This window comes from Amblyraja radiata, chromosome 11 (genome assembly GCF_010909765.2).
Source record: "Amblyraja radiata isolate CabotCenter1 chromosome 11, sAmbRad1.1.pri, whole genome shotgun sequence".
NCBI lineage: Eukaryota > Metazoa > Chordata > Chondrichthyes > Rajiformes > Rajidae > Amblyraja > Amblyraja radiata.
The window spans coordinates 13124746-13147438 of NC_045966.1; the positions used below are offsets into that span (position 1 = coordinate 13124746).

General features: G+C 45.3%; 1 protein-coding gene across 1 annotated transcript in view; it reads right to left on the reverse strand.

Annotated features, from left to right (window-relative positions):
* Positions 1-1749: 1749 nt before the first annotated feature.
* The window catches only part of LOC116978297 (BTB/POZ domain-containing protein KCTD16-like), a 194908-nt gene continuing 173964 nt past the window's right edge, over positions 1750-22693 (reverse strand). The window contains exon 2 of the mRNA XM_033029341.1: positions 1750-4483. Within this exon, the coding sequence (XP_032885232.1) occupies positions 4035-4483 (449 nt within the window). The 3' untranslated portion in view covers positions 1750-4034. The remainder of the gene's footprint in view (positions 4484-22693) is intronic.

Consider the following 22693-nt stretch of genomic DNA (forward strand, 5'->3'; position numbering starts at 1 on the left):
GTGAGGTTATCCACTTTGGTGGCAAGAACAGGAAGGCAGATTATTATCTGAATGGTGTCAGATTAGGAAAAGGGGAGGTACAACGAGACCTGAGTGTGCTTATACATCAGTCACTGAAAGTAAGCATGCAGGTGCAGCAGGCAGTGAAGAAAGCCCATGGAATGTTGGCCTTGATTGCAAGAGGATTTGAATTTAGGAGCAAAGAAGTCCTACTGCAGCTGTACTAGGCCCTGATGAGACTGCACCTGGAGTATTTGTGCAATTTTGTCTCCTAATTTGAGGAAGGATATTATTGCTATTGAGGGAGTGCTGTTTAGGTTCGCCAGGTTAATTCTCGGGATGGCTAGGCTGACATATGATGAAAGAATGGGTTGACTGGGCTTGTATTCACTGGAATTTAGAAGGATGAGAGGGTAAGTCATGGAAACATATAAAATTCTTAAAGGATTGGACAGGCTAGATGCAGGAAAAAATGTTCCCGATGTTGAGAGAGTCCAGAACCAGGGGTCGGATAATTAGGACTGAGATGAGGAAAAATGTTTTCACCCAGAGAGTTGTGAATCTGTGGAATTCTCTGCCACAGAAGGCAATGGAGGCCAATTCACTGGATGTTTTCAAGAGAGAGTTAGATTTAGCTCTTAGGGCTAAAGGAATCAAGGGATTTGGGGAAAAAACAGGAACGGGGTACTGATTTTAGATGATCAGCCATGATCATATTGAATGGCGGTGCTGGCTCGAAGGGCCGAATGGCCTATTGCTGCACAGATTTTTCTATGTTTCTATCGGCAATCTGACAGCAATGATCACACAAACCATCCTCCCTTCCATTGACTCCATTTATACCTCACGCTGCCTCGGCAAGGCCAGCAGCATAATCAAGGACTAGCCGAACCCTGGCCAGCCCCTCTTCTCTCCTCTCCCATCAGGCAAAAGGTTTAGAAGTGTGACAAGGCACACCTCCAGATTCTTCCCAGCTGAGAAGGTTCACCAGACTGATCCTGGGATGTCAGGACTGTCTTATGAAGAAAGACTGGATAGACTTGGTTTATACTCTCTAGAATTAGGAGATTGAGAGGGGATCGTATAGAAACTTACAAAATTCTTAAGGGTTGGACAGGCTAGATGCCAGGAAGATTTCTCACCGATGTTGGGGAAGTCCAGGACAAGGGTCCACAGCTTAAGGATAAGGGGAAATCCTTTAAAACCGAGATGAGCAGAACTTTTTTTCACACAGAGAGTGGTGAATCTCTGGAACTCCCTGCCACAGAGGGTAGTCAAGGCCAGTTTCATTGGCTATATTTAAGAGGGAGTTAGATGTGGCCCTTGTGGCTAAGGGGAATCAGAGGGTATGGAGAGAAGGCAGGTACGGGATACTGAGTTGGATGATCAGCCATGATCATATTGAATGGCGGTGCAGGCTCGACGGCCGAATGGCCTACTCCTGCACCTAATTTCTATGTTTCTATGTTTCTATGTTATCAGGCAACTGAATCATCCTACCACAACCAGAGAGCAGTCCTGAACTACTATCGACCTCATTGTTGGCCCTCAGACTATCCTTGGTCAGACTTTACTGGCTTTACCTTGCACTAAGCGTTATTCCCTTATCATGTATCTATAAACTGTAAATGGCTCAATTGTAATCATGTATTGTCTTTCCGCTGACTGGATAGCACGCAACAAAAGCCTTACACTGTACCTCGGTACACGTGACAATAAATTAAACTGTGAACCGAACTGACGGCTTTGTGTATATATATCTTTATTTATAAATATTGTGCATTTCAATATACTGTATATTTAAATTGTACACATTTTCAAACATTACAAGCTGTCAGTCACACATTTCTTTAGTGTCCGTAATTTGTAAACCAAGACAGTGCAGTACCACAGAAATATTGACCAGTTAGATGGAGGTATTCAAGAACACTGTGCAATATATCACCTTAATTCACAAAAGCCAACATACTACAGAATCCAATAAGCCCAACAGTCAAAAATGGTGTCTTGGTGGCCTTTGGATTCAGCTGATACATTTCATATTTCATCAAGTCGTTGCTTTAAATGATGTGGGGATGACCTAGCTGATTCACAAAGAAAAGGGGTTGGAAATGCCCAATTGGCAATGCTTTGCCATCAATATATTGCCACTGACAAGACTTGTGCTCAACCTGTGTCTCGACCCAGGTTGGGCTTTCCTGTATGAAAGACGACACCTTCTGGACATCATTCTCTCCACACAAATGATATCATTACAAGTGAGGAAGACCCACATTTCCAACTGGAAAGCAAAAGGAACCAAAAACAGAATGAGGTGGGCTGAGGACAGTAGAGAGAACATAACCTAGAAGTCCCACAAAATTGTCTTTGTCACAATGACACCACGCAAAAAATGACTGGTATTTTCAGCCAATATGAAATTACTATCTTATTGCACGTTTAAAAGACGGTGAGTTAAAAAAGTGACCATAAAACTTCCCACTTCACTGATGTCCCTATAACCCTTCCATTATTTAGTTGGCCCTTTGTAAGAATTAAGATCCCTTATCTTTATGTCCAACTGAAAGAGAGAGGGTGACAGGGAGGGGGGGAGGGGGGGGGGGATAGAAGGTATGTGTTGTTCTGTTTAATTAACTCTCTAAGAATTGGTTAATTAATTTCTAGATTCTGCACTAATATAAGAACGAGGGCACAGACCACAAAGAGACCAAAGCATAACACATAAATCACATCTCTCAGTACCAAACATTCAAACAAATTGAAGTATAAATATTCTAATAAGTTCAGACACAGTGGGAAGGATACCACTATAGCCCTCAAAGGGGTTGTGTTTCTTCGACTTCACCTGAAATTGGTAAACTGATCTTCAGAGACCTCCTTTGTAGCAGTATTCCAAGGAAGAGACAAACTTGTGCTTAAACAGGTATCACAAACGTACTGGAAATAAAAAGTCACACGTTGCAGGAGAGAGTTGCACGAAACTCCAAGGGGAAGAATACTATTCATCAACAGCCCGTCAACAGTCGTAATCCAATTAAAACATCACACAGTGAATACTGAATCTCACAGTCACACGCTAGTTTGGCTAAGTCTGTTTTGCACCAAACCTATCCTGTATACTTCTCGAAGGAGAACGAATTGCCAACTTCAGCAGATTGGAGTCTGGAGTAAAAATCTTTCCATAACTCTAGAGTCCGGGGGCACTTGTACAGTCAGTTTACGGAATCTCTGCTTCGAACCTCATAACTGACGCAACCTTTCAATGTGCTTTTTTTGTTGTAAGATGCATACTGTATATCTTTGTTAATTAAAGCAAGCTGGTGACGTTTGCTTGTGAAGCAGCCGTAAGATATTTCAGAATGGAATTGTTGAGTGAAATTCAGTCTTTTTTTTTTTCTGAGAGCATTTCCGAGTGTGAGCGGCTAACTTTGTATTAATTCTCTGCGATAAAATACCAACATCTCTACAATGAACAGCACGGCAACTGATGTCTGATTTACAATCTGCACACTTAATACATGCAGGTATCGGAAGCAAGGCTTAGGAAGGAATCGGAACCAGGAGAAAAACGTGACCAGTGGCAGAATTGGTCCCCTGTTTATTTTTCAAGAACATATATTTTGTTCCTCTTTCCAGCAGGGTGTCTGAAGGTTCGACACCAGCACAAGTTCCATTTCATCAGGTCGCTCGCTGATCCTGCCTCGGTGATTGAGATTTCCAATGGATTTTGACCGGCAGCAAACAAATGATCTGGAAACTCAAGCAATGGCTCCCACTTGGACCTTGCCCTACGTTAGTTCAGGACTTGGCGCAAGGGATTAACACTTTAGAAAACCAGTTGGCGATGAGAGGTGGAAGCGATCTCAAACTCAGAGATGGGGGGGGGGGGGACACAGAGCGATGAGGGTCCAGGTGCACTATGGTGAGGGGAAGTATCTGCAGCCTAGGAACAGGGAACATTGGAGAGCCCACAAGCATAGAAGGGAAGGCAGTCCGAGCCCTAGGGTCTCTGTGCAAGGACTTTGGCCCACATCCTATAGTTGGTACTTCCTCAGCAGGTCATGTTGCCATGGATACTTTCTCTCCGGGAACCTGTCGGGTATTTTAATTTTTTGAAAATCTTGGATGCATTTCTCGAGTTCTTCCTCAATCGTCAGTTTCTCTTTGACTTTCTTCTTGCCGGAGTTGGACTCCCTGGATCCACCGGTGAGTGTCCTCAGGAGGTCGCTTTTCCTGCGGAACTCGCTCTGCTGGACCTGCTGCACCGGCCCTTTCTTAGCCGGCCGGTCCAGGGTCTGGATGTTGGACTGCCGGCTCACCGGTCCGCAGATGACCGTCTCCTGGGGGGAGCTGGCCTCCGACTGGCTGTCGCAGCTCGAGGTGGACAGTTCGTTGCAGGAGGTCACGCTGTCGCCATCCCTCTCGCCCTTGTCGTTCAGGCAGCCGCACTCGCAATGCGGTGAAGGCCACCGCGAAGAGCTACCTGCAACACACAGACCACAAACGGCATTGAGCCAGAGAAAAATCACAACACACTCACAATCACTGTTTCACCGTCTGCAGTGTAAGGGGGAACTGCAGATGCTGCTTTACACCAAAGATGGACACATAATACTACCGTGGGGAAGACTGACTCCTCAATCTTTGCTCATCCCCAATCATTTCCACTCGTCACTTTAATTTCATGCTCCATGTATCTTGTGTTTTATGGACTGTCGGCAAATCAATTTCCCTCCTGGGATAAATAAGGTTCTATTGTATCGTATCGTAAAGCCCCTGTCCCACTTAGGAAAACTGAACGGAAACCTCTGGAGACTTTGCGCCCCACCCAAGGTTTCCGTGCGGTTCCCGGAGGTTGCAGGTGGTTGCCGGAGGTTGCAGGTAGTGGAAGCAGGTAGGGAGACTGACAAAAACCTCCGGGAAACCATATAACCATATAACCATATAACAATTACAGCACGGAAACACGGCCCTTCTAGTCCGTGCCGAACACTTATTCTCCCCTAGTCCCATCTACCTGCACTCAGACCATAACCCTCCATTCCTTTCCCATCCATATAACTATCCAATTTATTTTTAAATTATAAAATCGAACCTGCCTCCACCACTTCCACTGGAAGTTTATTCCACACAGCTACCACGCTCTGAGTAAAGAAGTTCCCCCTCATGTTACCCCTAAATTCCTGTCCCTTTATTCTCAAGTCATGTCCTCTTGTTTGAATCTTCCCTACTCTCAGTGGGAAAAGCTTATCCACGTCAACTCTGTCTATCCCTCTCATCATTTTAAAGACCTCTATCAAGTCCCCCCTTAACCTTCTGCACTGCAAAGAATAAAGACCTAACTTGTTCAACCTTTCTCTGTAACTTAGTTGCTGAAACCCAGGCAACATTCTAGTAAATCTCCTCTGTACTCACTCTATTTTGTTGACATCCTTCCTATAATTAGGCGACCAAAATTGTACACCGTACTCCAGAATTGGCCTCGCCAATGCCTTGAACAAAGTCTCCAGAGGTTTCCATTCAGGTTTCCTAAGTGGGACAGGGGCATAACTTAGCGCAACAGGCCGTGTCTCGACCCGAAACATCACCCATTCCTTCTCTCTAGAGATGCTGGATGTCCTGCTGAGTTACTCCAGCATTTTATGTAAAGTGTATGTTAATCAGCACAGTGGTGCAGCAGTAGGGTTGTTGCCTTGCAGCGCCAGAGACCCAGGTTCGATGCTGACTACAGGTGCTGTCTGTACGGAGTTTGTAGGTTCTCTCATTGACCGCGTGGGTTTTACCTGCTTTCTCTAGTTCCCTCCCACACACCAAAGACGTACAGGTTTGTGACAATCAGATAATGCATGACATGATTTAATTTCTCCCGCAATAGCCCAAAAGCAGTATTACATATGGAAAGGTGTAATACTTTGACCTTCTGAGGTGAAAATCACATCCAACATGCAAGCACAAACAACACAAAGTTTTGATTGAATTTGTGGAGAAAGATAAAATGGCCTTGAAATGTACATAATTGCATTTCACTCCAGGGTAAGTAAAATTTTACTTGTGAAGCACGCAATGTAATTTCCTGGCCTTAATAGACTGTTCTTCAATGCTTCTGTTGTTCATTAGAGCAACAAAATGTTGTACCTATTCAAGCATTCTTCCCCAGGTTACTTGCTATCCACATGACAGCCACATATGTTTTTGTTAAACCTCATTATGCCTTTACAACGAAAACAACAGATTCAGATTTCCACAGATAGACACAAAATTGTTGGAGTAACTCAGCAGACATGGTTATATTTATGGTCTGAGTGCAGGTAGATGGGACTAGGGGAAAATAAGTGTTCGGCACGGACTTGAAGGGCCGAGATGGCCTGTTTCCGTGCTGTAATTGTTATATGGTTATATGGTTATATGGACACGGTGGCATAGTGGTAGAGTTGCTGCCTCACAGCACTTTCAGCACCAGAGACTGGGTTTGAACCCGACCATGGGTGCTGTCTGTGCGGAGTTTGTACGTCCTTCCCGTGACTGCGTGGGAACCTGTACGTCTTGTAGGTTTTTTTTAGTATAAGTGTAACTTGTCCCTAGTGTGTATAGGATAGTGTTAATGTTTAGGGATTGCTGGTCGGTGCAGACTTGTTGGGCTGTATTTCTAACCTAAACTGAACTAAACTCAGCAGGTCAGGCAGCATCTCTGGAAATAATGGATAGGTGACGTTTCGGGCCGGGACCCTGTTTCAGTCTGATTATAGTGGTGGTGGGGGAGGGGGGGTGAAACTGAGGCAAGGGAAGACCAGGACAAATCAGAGCCGGCAACAGATGACCACAGGCTGGTTGTTCCCGAAACATTGCCGATGCATGTTCTCCAGAGATGCTGCCTGACCCCGCTGAGTTACTCCAGCACTTTGTTTCTATCTTTGGTATAAATCGGCATCTGCAGATCCATTTTATTACAGATTTCCACCATCTGTTTTCCCAACTTGTATGCTCGTCTTCATTTAAAGTTCATTTAACGCCTGGAGCAACATTGAGCGATGATGGTCCTTCACACTTAGTCCTAACACTTTGAAGAAGAGGCGTCTCTTTGTCCTCATCGCTCTTGATGCAATCACGCACGGATATTCAAACACTGGGCACAGCGGTAGAGATGCTGCCTCACAGCACCAGAGACCCGGGTTCATTCCTATCTACAGGTGCTGTCTGTACGGAGTTTGTACGTTCTTCCCATGACTGCGTGGGTTTTCTCCGAGATCTTTGGTCTACTCCCACACACCAAAGACGTACAGGCTTGTAGGTTAATTGGCTTGGTCTAAATGTAAAGCAAATTGTTCCCAGTGTGTGTGGAATAGTGTTAGTGTGCGGGGATTGCTGGTCTGTGCGGACTCAGTGGGCTGAAGGGCCTGTTTCCGTGCTGTGTCTCTAAACTAAACTAAACTAAACAAATCCAGACATATTTCAACATTAAAGCTACATTTCCTCTGCAGAGGGAAAGAGTGGCGAGGAATGGGAATAATGGGATTGCTCTGTCAACCAGCATAGCCTTGATAGGCTGAATGAACTTCCATATTTTATGAAATTAAGATAGCCTGAGATAAAGATAAAAATAGCAACCTCATCCACGTTGCGCAGCGGTAGAGTTGCTGCCGTACAGCGCCAGAGACACGAGATTGATCCTGACCACGGGTGCTGTCTGTATGGAGTACTGCCTCCTTGTGACCTGCTTGAGTTTTCTCCGGGTGCTCCGGTTTCCCCCACACTCCAAAGACATACAGGCTTGCATGCTAATTGGCTTTGGTACAATTGTAATTTGCCATTGGTGTGTGGGATAGTGCTAGTGTACGGCATGATCACTGGTCGACACGGACTAGATGGACCGAAGGGCCTGTACCCCTAAAGTCTAAAATATCTAAAGTCTTGGTGAGACCACACCTGGAGTATTGCGTACAGTTTTGGTCTCCTAATCTGAGGAAAGACATTCTTGCCATAGAGGGAGTACAGAGAAGGTTCACCAGACTGATTCCTGGGATGTCAGGACTTTCATATGAAGAAAGACTGCATAGACTCGGCTTGTACTCACTAGAATTTAGAAGATTGAGGGGGGATCTTATAGAAACTTACAAAATTCTTAAGGGGTTGGACAGGCTAGATGCAGGAAGATTGTTCCCGATGTTGGGGAAGTCCAGAACAAGGGGTCACAGTTTAAGGATAAGAGGGAAGTCTTTTAGGACCGAGATGAGAAAATCATTTTTTACACAGAGAGTGGTGGAATCTGTGGAATTCTCTGCCACAGAAGGTAGTTGAGGCCAGTTCATTGGCTATATTTAAGAGGAAGTTAGATGTGGCCTTGTGGCTAAAGGGATCAGGGGGTATGGAGAGAAGGCAGGTATGGGATACTGAGTTGGATGATCAGCCATGATCATATTGAATGGCGGTGCAGGCTCGAAGGGCCGAATGGCCTACTCCTACACCTATTTTATTTTAAAAAAATATATAATATAAAAGTCTAAAACTAAAAAGTGATGATTGACATCCACTGCCCAGATGAAGTTAGATCCAGCCCATTTCATTAAATTGAATACAATTCCATACAGTTTCACAATACAATTCCACTGGAACTTTAATTTGAGCGAGACATGAATCGCCGTTTCATATTGCAATCCTATCTTTAATCTATAGGTCCTTTATGTACATCTCTCCTGTGGGAACATGACGGATGAATCTAACCTCTAATAAAGCAGTCTGGCCTACTGTTCTAAACGAGAAAAACCTTGTAGACCGTCCTCACACTATCTTTTATCCCTTCATGTGCGTCAGACTCCTGAAGCTTCAGACTGCTACAAGTTGCTGTGCCATCTGTTGTACTGCATTGATATGCTCCTGTGTATTGTAAGATTATCATTCATTAGCCTGTCACTTCACCCACCAGGGTGATCAGCAGAGCCTACACCAACACATCTTCCCTTTGCTATCAGTGTGCCGACTGCAGTTCCTTTGATTGATCCCCTCAATTAGAGTTGTAAAGGTTTCCTATTTACGTCATTACGACTGCGTGTACTCACTCAGGTTCACGTTTAGACTCATTTTGTTTATTATTGTCACGTGTGCCGAAGTAAGTGAAAAGCTCTGTTTTGTATCTAATCAGATAACAATATACATCGAGTCATAGTTGAGTTTAGTTATTGTCACGTGTACCGAGGTACAGTGAAAAGCTTTGCGTGCTAACCAGTTAGTAATACCGTTAACAACTTGCCCTCGCTGATCAACATCTCCCATCTGCACTAGTCCCACCTGCCTGCTTTAGGCCCATATCCCGCAAAATCGACCCGATCCATGCACCTGTCCAAATGGTTTCTTAAACGTTGCGATAGTACCTGGTTCAACTACCTCGTCCAGAAGCTTGTTCCATGCACCTACCATCCTTTGTGTAAAAAAGTTACCCCTCAGGTTCCCATTAAATCTTATCCCCCTCACTTTTAAACTAATGTCCCCTGGTTCTCGATTCCCCTACTCTGGTCAAAAGACTCGATGTGTTTACCCATTCTATTCCTCTCATGATTTTCACAAGATCACCCCTCATCCCCCTGCTCTCCAAGAGATAAAGCCAATCAAGTCAAAGGGGAAGATGCAGAGTGCACAATGCAGCTCTCTGCATCTCATAAACTCATAAGTTGTAGTAGCAGAATTAGGCCATTCAGCCCATCGAGTCTACTCCGCCATTCAATCACGGCATTGGTATGTGTAGCGCACCAGTTCCACAGACAAAGTCCAATATCCACAGTGGGGTAGAAGTGAACTGGACTGTACCCCTCCATATGGAAGGATCATTCAGTAGCCTGATCACAGAGAGGTAGAAGCTGTTCCTGAGTCTGGTGAGACTGGCTTTCAAGCTTCCTTACCTTCAGTTGGATGGGAGCAGGGAGAAGAAGGCACTACCGGGATGGGACAAGTCTTTGATTGCATTGCCTGCCTTTCTGAGGCAGCGTGAAGTATAGATTGAGTCATAGGTGTGAAGTCTGGTCCGTGCGATGGACTGGGCTACTTTTGCTACTCTCTGCCATTTCAAGTCATCTTGGGCAGAGCTGTTCCCAAACCAAGCTGTTATAATCTTTGCTGCTCTTAGATTTGCCATAATTAGATGAATGTCACATATATTAATAGAACGATGCTTAATTTAGTTTAGAGGTGCAACGCGGGAAACAAGTCCTTTGGCACACTGAGTCCATGCTGACCAGCGGCACACTGAGTCCATGCTGACCAGCGATCACCCGGTACACCAACACTACCCTGCACACACTAGGGACAATTTTCAAATTGTACCGAAGCGAAATTATTTACAAACCTGTACATCTTCGGAGCGTGGGAGGAAACCGGAGCACCTGGGTGCATAGGGGAGAAGGAACACCTGGGCACATAGGGAGAAGAATCTCCTAACAGACAGCACCTGTAGTCAGGATTGAACCGCGGTCTCCACGGTTGCATTACTGTCCCGTCCCACTGCTGTTCATAAGTACCTTGCCCAGTGTTTGATAGACATTAACAGGAAAGGATGATGTTTTTTAAAACTACATATTATTTAAACTTGTTAGGTAGTTGAAGCAGCCATAATTGATCCTTGAATATAATTTGAAAGGATACACTTGCATGGGAGGGAAAGCAATGAAGATTTATCTGATTGATTCCCAGGAAGGGTTGATTTTATTTGATTTGATTTTATTTGATTGGTTAATTGATTGATTGATTGATTGATTGGTTGGTTGGCTGATCAATTGATCGACTGATCGATTGATCAATTAATTGATGAAATATGACAACAGGTCCTACAGCCCAGCAAGTGCTCACTGACCATCGAACCCCCATTCACAGTGGCTCTATGCTATCCAATTTTCGCATTATACAGTAGGAGCAATTTACAGAGGCCAATTAGCCGATGATCCGCATGTCTGGGTTGAAGAAAGAAATCATAGGAAACCCACGTGGTCACAGGGAGAACATGCAAACTCCACACGAACAGCACCCGAGGTCAGGATCGAACCTGGGTGTCTGGTGCTATGAGACAGCAGCACTATCAGCTGCACATAGCACTGTGGCGCCAATGAAGAGAGGTTAAGCAGACACCACATATAACCTCTAAAGTTTAGAAGAATGAGAGGTGATCATGTTAAAATTTGCAACATTCTAACGGGGTTTGACAAGGAAGATGCAAAGTCATGTTTTTTTTTCTGGTTGGGATGTCCAGAACCAAGAATCATTGTCCCAAACTAAGTAGCTGGTTGTTCGGAACTGACTTGATATTTTCTTTCACTTGAGAATTGCTTATTCCCTCCCCAAAAGGGCTGCAAAGCTCAGTGGCTGAGTATGTTCAAACAATAGGTATGCAATCATCAAGGGGACCATGAAATATATCGGGTTAGTCTAGAAAAGTGGCACTGAGGTAAAAGATCAGCAATAATCTTGTTTAAGAAGAAACTGCAGATGCTGGAAAATCGAAGGTAGACAAAAATGCTGGAGAAACTCAGTGGGTGAGGCAGCATCTATGGAACAAAGGAAATAGGCAACATTTCGGGTCAAGACCTTTCTTCAGAAGAAGGGTCTCGACCTGAAACATCGTCTATTTCCTTCACTCCATTGATAAAAACATGTGGAACTGTAAGGTCTGAACCACACATACCATCTGGGAACTGTATCCTTGAAAGCAAAGAGCCCTTGCAAGAATGTTAGAAACATAGAAAAATAGAAATTAGGTGCAGGAGTAGGCCATTCGGCCCTTCGAGCCTGCACCGCCATTCAATATGATCATGGCTGATCATCCAACTCAGTATCCTGTACCTGCCTTCTCTCCATACCCTCTGACCCCCTTAGCCACAAGGGCCACATCTAACTCCCTCTTAAATATAGGCAGAGGGTTAAATTAGCAGGCTGTTAGAACACTGTTTAGAATACTGCAAGGGAAGATTATAAAAATCACTTGCAAAATAAACGATTAAGGGGGTGTTAATACTTTGGGTGTTGAAAAGAAGTGTTAGGAAAGAGGGACGAATCTTAAAACCAGGGATAGACCCAAAATGCTGGAGTAACTCAGTGGGACAGGCAGCATCCCTGCAGAGAAGGAATGGGTGACATTTTGGGTCGAGACCCTCCTTGGATCGAAAACCAATGCAAACCCACAGAGGAGAAATGTTAGAAAACACTTTTCAACAGAAAGATTAGAAATTGTGTGAGACTGTCTACTGCGGAAAAAAAATTTGAATGCTAGTCTAATCACCAATCTTAAAATTGTCACATATTCTGATGTACAGTGAAAAGCATTTTAGTTTAGTGATACAGCACAGAAACAGGCCCATCGGCCTATCGAGTCCACGCCGACCAGCGATCCCTGTTACACTAACACACGCAACACGCTAAAATACGGGACAATTTACAATCTTTACCAAAGCCAATTAACCTACAAACCTGTATGTCTTTGGAATGTGGGAGGAAACCAGAGCACCCAGGGAAATCCCAAGTGGTCACGGGGAGAACGTATAAACTCTGTACAGACAGCACCCGTGGCCAGGAACGAACCCGCGTCTCTGGCGCAGTAAGGCAACAACTTTACCGTGCCACCCTGTTTTGTTGCATGCTATCCCAGAAAAGACTATACATGATCACAGTCAAGCTGTCCACAGTGTACAGAATCAGGATAAAGGGTATGATGTTTAGTGCAAGATAAAGTCCTATAAAGTCTGATTTAAGATAGTTTGAAGGTCTCCAATGAGGTGGATGGGGTATCAGCTGATGACTGGAAGATTCAGTTGCCTGATAACAGCTGGAAAGAAACTGTCCCTGAATCTGGAGATGTGCTTTTTCACACTTTCGTGCCTCTTGTCTGATGGGAGAGGGGAGCCAAGTATATAAAATAATATGATGTCATGACATTTAAATAGAGTTGAGATGCACATTAAGTGCAATCTCATTGGATAGTGGAACAGACCCATGGGGTAAAATGGCCTATTTCTGTCAGCATGTAACAACATCAGAAATAAGGCATTCAGCCATTTCATCATTCACTAAGATCACATTTTCCATCTTTCCTCAACTACAGCTTTCAACATGGTCCAGAAAATTCCTCCCTATCAAAGGATAAACAAATATTCTGAGGATGCACAGCTGTCGGAGAGAAAAATATAATTCCTTTGATTTAGTCACTTAAGTAAAGAAATGTTCTATCATCACAGACCTGTGATAGTGTGATTGGAAGTTCTAGACTTGCCGCTCAGGGAAAATATCTTCTCAGAATCTTCAAAGTTTCAAAGGGTGACAGTGACGCAGAGGTAGAGTCGCTGCTTTACAGCGCTTGCAGCGACAGAGACCCGGGTTCGATCCCGACTACGGGTGCTGTCTCTACGGAGTTTGTATGTTCTCCCCATGACCGTGTGGGGTTTCTCCGAGGTCTTCCGTTTCCTCCCACACTCCAAAGACGTACAGGTTTGTAGGTTAATTGGTTTGGTATAAGTGTAAATTGTCCCTAGTGTGTGTAGGATAATGTTAGTGTGCGGAGATTGTTGGTCAGCACGGTCTCGGTGGGCTGAAGGGCCTGTTTCCAATAGTCCGAGGGTCTTCAATGAGGGAGAAAAGGAACTCAGGACTGCTCTCTAGTTGGTGATAGGATGGTTGAGTTGCCTGATAACAGCTGGGAAGAAACTGTTACTGAAACTAGAGGTGCGCATTTTCACACTTCCGTATCTCTTGCCTGATGGGAGAGGGAAGAAGAGGAAGTGACTGAGTGACTAGGAAGGAGAGATCGATCAGCCATGGTTGAATTGATGGGCTGAATGGCCTAATTCTATCCCTATCTCTTATGATCCTGTGCATTAATTTTTCTCTACTTCCACATTCAAAATTTGTTTCCAGTTTATTTCTCGCATAAATTAATTTGTACCTGCCTGTTATCATTCTATGCTTCATATAAAAAGCCATCCACGTCCAAATCTGAAGAACTGGTGTTTCTCTCTCCACAGATGCTGCCTGACATAGTGAGTATTTTTAGCATATTCTTTTTTTTAATAATATATATTCTAGTAATTTATCATGTTAATTGATCCCTAATTTTCGGATCCATTCCTCCTGCCTTTCAGGAGTAGCTCTCAATTTATTAATTTGTAATTAAAATATAAAAATGGTGGGAGATACATAAGGACTGGCATTAATTGTGACAACAGTGCCTTTTAATTTGATCAAAAGACAGCTCTGCAGCAATATTCTGCTTCACTGTAATATAAGCCGGGGTTTCTTTTGCAGATAGAGTATATGCAGATTAAATGTGGCACACACTGACAGCTAAGTGAGTTTATGCCACTTATAATAGCTCATGAAATCCGTGCCTTTTTACTCTATCACTGCACACAGATGCCGGCTTTATCTGGTTGCATTATTTTATATTTTTCACTGAGATGCCATTCATTTTGTGGCAGAGGTAGGAGTAAACTGATTAAAGGCTCTGAGATTCAACCAATGCTCAGCTAATGAAGGGAATCTGAACCCTAGATTGTCACAAAAAGCTGGAGTAACTCAGCGGGACAGGCAGCATCATTGGAGAGAAGGAATGGGTGACGTCTCGGGTCGAGACCCTTCTTCAGGCTGAAAGTCACGGGAAAGGGAAACGAGAGATATAGACGATGATGTAGAGAGATATAGAACAATGAATTAAAGATATGCAAAAAGAGTAATGCCCCTGTCCCACTTAGGAAACCTGAACGGAAACCTCTGGAGACTTTGCGCCCCACCCAAGGTTTCCGTGCGGTTCCCAGAGGTTCCCGGAGGTTTTTGTCAGTCTTCCTACCTGCTTCCACTACCTGCAACCTCCGGCAACCACCTGCAACCTCCGGGAACCGCACGGAAACCTTGGTTGGGGCGCAAAGTCTCCAGAGGTTTCCGTTCAGGTTTCCGAAGTGGGACAGGGGCATAAGGATGATAAAGGAAACCGGCCACTGTTAGCTGTTTGTTGGGCGAGAACGAGAAGCTGGTGCGACTTGGGTGGGGGAGGGTTGGAGAGAGAGGGAATGCAGGGGTTACTTGAAGTTGGAGAAATCAATATTCATACCATTGGGTTGTACCCCTGTCTGTAACCATGTAACCCTGTCTGCCTGGTATCTGATGACTTGTACAAAATGATCTGTCGCCGATGTCTGTACAAGATAAAGGGTCACAATGGTGACAGTAATTACAGCGCTTTTAAAAACCTAATCCGGGTTTGTTGAGCCATCATCCTACCTGTATTCCCCTGTGCCTCGCCAAAGTATAGCCACATCAATCCAAAATGACTAGAGTTGAATCAATAACTTTGCATCTTATTCAGGGGGAAAAAAAGAATGTTTTCTAATCCGTGCAGAGTTTTAAAATAAATCGTCACTTTCTGTCCATTCATATAAAAAAATAAGTTCGCTGAAGAAAATATTTTCCGTATGAAAATAGATCACAGTGCTGACAAGCTTACTTTCTAACAGAAGTAAATATAATTCATCATCGCTATTGAGCGTAGGTATATTGGCAGCACAACAGTTAGATTCAAAAGCTGAATGATATTACTGGTAATATGCACCAGGAGACTGAGACGAAGACACCTGGCACATCTAATTTTTTCGTGTTATCTTCTCTATTATTATCCTTGTCATTTATCAGAGGAGAGGGAGGCTAGACAGTCATCTTCGTCACTTCAAGACGGCACATCAGGAGACAGAAATTGACCAAAAACAAATGGATCTCCTTCAGGGAACAAAGATGCTGCATTTTAAAGGTTATCTATTACAGAGGTGTTATCAATAATGTTTTCTTGATAGTTGCAATAATGAGATTTCACAAAGGACCCAGGGCTGTTATCAGGCAACTGAAGCATCCTATCAACAACTAGAGAGCAGTCCTGAGCTACTATCTACCTCATTGGAGACCCTTTGATCGGACTTTACTGGACTTCATCTTGCACTGAACATTATTCACGCTATTCCCTTCATCATGTATTTGTACACTGTAGATGGCTCTATTGTAATCATGTACTGGCTTTCCCCTGACCGGTTAGCACACAACAAAAGCCTTCCACAGTACCTCAGTACACTCTGTCTAGGATATGGGGATTGCTGGTCTGAGCGGGCTTGGTGGGCCGAAGGGCCTGTTTCCTTGCTGTATCTCAAAACTAAAAAAACTAAAATCGAAACCTGACAGTGAACTGAACTGAACTAAACCCAACTCACAACTGGTTTTGACTCTCATAGATTTCATAAATGGATAGAAAGTGCACATGCATTCCACCACTAAACCCAGATCTATGCGGAGATGAGAAAAGTATTTTGTAGTAGTAGTTACTTTAATTAAGAATGGACACAAATGTAAGACAACTCTCTGAGAAATTGTATTCGGGCTGTAATATCAATGGAAATTGACTCAATCCTAAAGGGCCTGTCCCACTTACACGACCTTTACAGGCGACTGCCGGCAACCGTCATAGGTCACCGAAATTTTCAACATGTTGAAAATTCAGTGGCGACCAGACAGATGCTACAACTCTTTGGAGACCCCTCACGACCATACAGCCTGCCTTCTCCCCATATCCCTTGATTCCGCTAGCCCCTAGAGCTCTATCTAACTCTCATTTAAATTAATCCAGTGAATTGGCCTGTGGCAGAGAAATCCACAAATTCACAACTCTCTGGGTGAAAAAGGTTTTTCTCATCTCAGTTTTAAATGGCCTCCCCTTTTATTCTTAGTCTGTGGCCCCTTTTTCTGGACTCCCCCAAAATTGGGAACATTTTTCCTGCATCTAGCTTGTCCAGTCCTTTTATAATTGTATCTGTTTCCATAAGATCCCAATCTCATCCTTCTAAATTCCAGTGAATACAAGCTTTGAATCTTCCTTGCTGTGCTAAACAAGAGATTAATTAACTTTCTGAAGGGTAAATTAGGTTGCTAACCTAATGACCAAAGATGTAAAGGTTGGTTGGTTACTTGTCCACTACAAATTGTCCACATGGTGTGGTGAGGAGTGGCAACTGAGGGGAGTTGATGGGAGTATGGGGATAATTAAATAAGATTTTGTGGGATATGGGCCAAACGCAGGCAAATGGGATTAACTTAGTAGAAGGGGCATGTGAGTCAGAGTGAGCAATTTGGGCCGAAGGGCCCGTTTCCACACTGTATGACTCTATCAGCGTAGAATGGTCGGGGTGCACGGTGGCACCCCGACCATTCTACGCTGATAGAGTCATACAGGTTGCAACGGAAAGTGCCCGGGGAGGGGGTGGTGCGGGAGGGAAGGGAAGAATTGACGAGGGAGTTGCGGAGGGAGCGGTCTTTGCGGAAGGCAGACATGGGGGGAGATGGGAAGATGTGGCGAGTGGTGGGGTCACGTTGGAGGTGGTGGAAATGGCGGAGGATTATGTGTTGTATTTGGCGGCTAGTGGGGTGAAAGGTGAGTTGCTGCCTTACAGCACCAGGGACCAGGGTTCGATCCTGACTATGGGTGCTGTCTGTATGGAGTCTGTACGTTCTTCCCGTGACCTGCGTGGGTTTTCTCCGAGACCTCCGGTTTCCTCCCACACTCCAAAGACGTACAGGTTTGTAGGTTAATTGGCTTGGTCCCTAGTGTGTGTAGGATAGTGTTAATGTGCGGGGATCGCTGGTCGGCGCTGGCTCGGTGGGCCGAAGGGCCAGTTTCCAAGCTGTATCTCTAAACTAAACTAAACTAAAGTAGGTACACAAAATTGCTGGGGAAACTCAGCGGGTGCAGCAGCATCTATGGAGCGAAGGAAATGGGCGACGTCTCGGGCCGAAACCCTTCTTCAGACTGATGGGGGGTGGAGAAAGAAGGAAAAGGGGAGGAGGGGGAGGAGCCCGAGGGCAGGCGGATGGGAGGGTGGGAGGAGACAGCTAGAGGGTTAAGGAAGGGGAGGAGACAGCAAGGGCTAGCAAAATTGGGAGAATTCAATGTTAATGCCATACGGACGCAAGGTCCCCAGACGGAATATGAGGCGCTGTTCCTCCAATTTGCGCTGTTGCTCACTCTGGCAATGGAGGAGACCCAGGACAGAGAGGTCGGATTGGGAATGGGAGGGGGAGTTGAAGTGCTGAGCCACCGGGAGTTCAGGTAGGTTATTGCGGACTGAGCGGAGGTGTTCGGAGAAACGATCGCCCAACCTACGCTTGGTCTCCCCGATGTAAATCAGCTGACATCTAGAGCAGCGGATGCAGTAGATGAGGTTGGAGGAGATACAGGTGAACCTTTGTCGCACCTGGAACGACTGCTTGGGTCCTTGAATGGAGTCGAGGGGGGAGGTGAAGGGACAGGTGTTGCATTTCTTGCGGTTGCAACGGAAAGTGCCCGGGGAGGGGGTGGTGCGGGGGGCAAGGGAAGAATTGACGAGGGAGTTGCGGAGGGAGCGGTCTTTGCGGAAGGCAGACATGGGGGGAGATGGGAAGATGTGGCGAGTGGTGGGGTCACGTTGGAGGTGGCGGAAATGGCGGAGGATTATGTGTTGTATTTGGCGGCTAGTGGGGTGAAAGGTGAGGACCAGAGGGACTCTGCCCTTGTTGCGAGTGCGGGGATGGGGAGAGAGAGCAGTGTTACGGGGTATGGATGAGACCCTGGTGTGAGCCTCATCTATGGTGGCGGAGGGGAATCCCCGTTCCCTGAAGAACGAGGACATTTCCGATGCCCTGGTGTGGAATGTCTCATCCTGGGAACAGATGCGGCGTAGGCGGAGGAATTGGGAGTAGGGGATGGAGTCTTTACAGGGGGCAGGGTGGGAAGACGTGTAGTCCAGATAGCCATGTGAGTCAGTGGGTTTGTAATGTATGTCAGTCAGGAGTCTGTCCCCTGCGATGGAGATGGTGAGGTCAAGGAATGGTAGGGAAGTGTCGGAAATCGTCCAGGTGTATTGGAGTGCCGGATGGAAGTTGGTGGTGAAGTGGATGAAGTCAGTCAGTTGTGTGTAGGTGCAGGAGGTGGCACCAAAGCAGTCGTCAATGTAACGGAGGTAGAGGCCGGGGATGGGGCCCTGGTACGTCTCGAACAAGGATTGTTCAACGTACCCGACAAAGAGGCAGGCGTAGCTGGGGCCCATGCGTGTGCCCATAGCTACGCCTTGTGTTTGGAGGAAATGGGAGGAGTCAAATGTAAAGTTGTTGAGGGTGAAGTAGGGTCTCGTCCCGAAACGTTGCCTATTTCCTTCGCTGCATAGATGCTGCCTCACCCGCTGAGTTTCTCCAGCATTTTTGTCTACCTTAAACTAAACTAAAATGGTTGGTGTGGATTCACTAGATGCCCTACTTCTAATAATAATAATAAATTTTATTTATGGGCGCCTTTCAAGAGTCTCAAGGACACCTTACAAATATTTAGCAAGTAGAGGAAAAACATGTAAGCGGAATGAAATAAATAGTAGAGACATGACTAGTACACAAATTAAAGACAGAATTCAATTAAAAACACAATATGAGGCAATTCAACCACAGATGAAAAGGGAGGGGGACGTGGGGCTAAGGATAGGCAGAGGTGAAGAGATGGGTCTTGAGGCGGGACTGGAAGATGGTGAGGGACATGGAATTGCGGATCAGTTGGGGGAGGGAGTTCCAGAGCCTGGGAGCTGCCCTGGAGAAGGCTCTGTCCCCAAAACTGCGGAGGTTGGATTTGTGGATGGAGAGGAGACCGGCTGATGTGGATCTGAGGGACCGTGAGGGTTGGTAGGGGGAGAGGAGGTCAGTGAGATATGGGGGGGGGGGGGGGCAGATGGTGGAGGGCTTTGAAGGTGAGGACCAGGATTTTGTAGGTGATCCGGTGGGAGATGGGAAGCCAGTGAAGTTGTTTGAGGACTGGAGTGATGTGATGCCAGGATTTGGTGTGGGTGATGAGTCGGGCGGCTGCGTTCTGGACCAGTTGGAGTCGGTTGATGTAGGTGGAGCTGATGCCAAGGAGAAGTGAGTTGCAGTAGTCCAGTCGGGAGGAGATGAAGGCATGGATGAGTCTTTCAGCAGCAGGAGGTGTGAGAATGGGTCTGATTTTGGCGATGTTGCGGAGGTGAAAGAAGGAGGTTTTAATGACATGGTGGATGTGAGGCTCAAGGGAGAGGGTGGAATCAAAGATCACGCCAAGGTTGCGGGCCTGGGGAGATGGGGAGACAATGGTGCCGTCGATGGTGAGAGTGGGGTTATTGATTTTGCTGAGTGTGGATTTGGAGCCTATGAGGAGGAATTCTGTTTTATCGCTGTTGAGTTTGAGGAAGTTATATATAATATATATATCTGTGCCGTATAACTATCAATCCATGCCATAACTTTGTTGACAACTGGGTAAAATGACGGCTTTAACTAACTTTAGGTCAAATAACAGAGTCCTTGCATCTAAAAGGAATGGAAACTAATTAGAACAACTTGCCAGACGGGAGTGTGCTGAATTTTTCTGCCCTGCCAGAAACATTATGCACCTCATAATGTATGCATCGAGATAAATAGTACATCCATTTTGTTCGAAGACTGGAACTTTATAACAGACCACCATAGAGAGTGTAGGAGTCATTAGTAGACAGCGGGATAGATTAGTTTTATTAAAGAGGACAGTAGAGGTTAAAAGAGAATACCCTTGTACAAGTGTATCTACAAGTTGAGATGAGTCATGTGCAATGTTTGTAGAATGTGCAGCAAAGTTACAGCAGGATTAGCACACACTGTAATAGAGGTTGCCTAACCCTGCCAAATCTATCAGCGTCGGGGTCATTCATAGGTGGTTGTGGCTGCAACTAATAAAATTAATCGGCAAATGCTGCAGTGATCCTTCAAATAATTAAAGTTCCCAATTAGTGGATGTGTTTCCTGGTCCGAATGCTAATTTCAACATTGCTGTCGAGCTTCAGCCTGGCGTTCTGACAGCGAATTCTGTCAGAGCTGCCCTCTGGCGAGAGCAGAGTTCAGAAACGGACCGTTTGCTAAGGCTGGAAAAATAACATTGAAGCAGTTGCTTACACCAGACTGGAAATGTTACGAAGATTTTTACGAAATACTCATAAGGGGAGAGGAGAGCACTGCTGAACATCTTCGAGTCATAGAGTCATACAGCATGGAAATAGCCCCTTCGGCCCTACTTGTCCATGCTAATCAAGGTGCCATATCTAAGCTAGTCCCATTTGCTCCCTTTGGGCCCTCTAAAACTTTCCTATCCATGTAGTTGGATGATCCATTAGTTGGATGATCAGCCATGATCATATTGAATGGCGGTGCAGGCTCAAAGGGCCGAAGGGCCTACTCCTGCACCTATTTTCTATGTTTTCTATGTTTTCTACTTGTCAGTCTGTATCAGTCTGAAGAAGGGTCTCGACCTGAAACGTCACCAATTCCTTCTTTCCAGAGATGCTGCCTGTCCCGCTGAGTTACTCCAGCATTAATGTGTCTATCTTTGGTTTAAACCAGCATCTGCAGTTCCTTCCTACATATGTACTTGTCCAAGTGTGTTTTAAATGCTGTTATAGTACCTGCCTCAACGAACTCCCCCGGCAGCTCATTCCATACACCCACCACCATCTGTTTGACAAAGTTGCCCCTCGGATCCCTATTAAATCTTGCCCCTCTCACCCCAAACCTATGCCTTCTGGTTTTTTATACCCCTACCCTGTGTAAAAGACTCTGCATTCACCTTGTCTATTCATGATTTTATACGCCTCTATTAGATCACCCCTCAGCATCCTGCACTCCAAAAGTCAAATTCAAAATCAATTTTATTTGTCACAAGGAATAAAGGCCTAGCCTACCCAACTTGTCCCTTATGGCTTAGGCACTCGATTCCTGGAATTAGCAAATACAATATTGCATTAAACAATTCAGAAATACACAGAATACTATCTTATGGGGCCGGTACCTTCACATAAATAATAAAGCTGACAAGAAGAGACTTCAAACTTAAAATCAGGGAGAATGAAACTAGAGATATGGAAGGGTTCAAAGAGTATGTAAGGTGTGAAATTGACAAGCAGACAGCTGTGGAGTTCTCTGCCTCGGAGGGCGGTGGAGGCAGGTTCTCTGGATGCTTTCAAGAGAGAGCTAGATAAGGCTCTTAAAAATAGCAGAGTCAGGGGATATGGGGAGAAGGCAGGAATGGGGTACTGATTGGGGATGATCAGTCGTGATCACATTGAATTGCGGTGCTGGCTCGAAGGGCCAAATGGCCTACTCCTGCACCTATTGTCTATTGTCTATTGTCTATTGTCTACAATGCTCGAAGAAAAAGGCAGATTGGTTCATTGTTGCTGAGGGGAAGGTGACGACGAGGCATACAAACAGTAAAATTGATCATGCGGACAATGAAACTAGCCGGGGAATTAGGGTGGGGGAGGGACGGTGAGAGAGGGAATACAAATGTTAATTATCTTGTATTCAAATGGGTTGTAAGCTGGCCAAGCAAAATGAGGCGCTGTTCCTCCAATTTGCTTTTGGCCTCATTCTGACAGCGGAGGAGGCTCAGGACAGAAAGGTCAGTGTGGGACTGGGAGGGGGAGTTAAAGTGTTTAGCAACTGAGTGGCACGGTGGCGCAGTGGTTGAGTTGCTGCCTTACGGCGCTTGCAGCACCAGAGACCCAGGTTCGATCGTGACTATGGGTGCTGTCTGTACGAAGTTGTACGTTCCCCCCCCGTGACCGCAAGGGTTTCCTCCCACACTCCAAAGACGTACAAGTTTGTAGGTTAATTG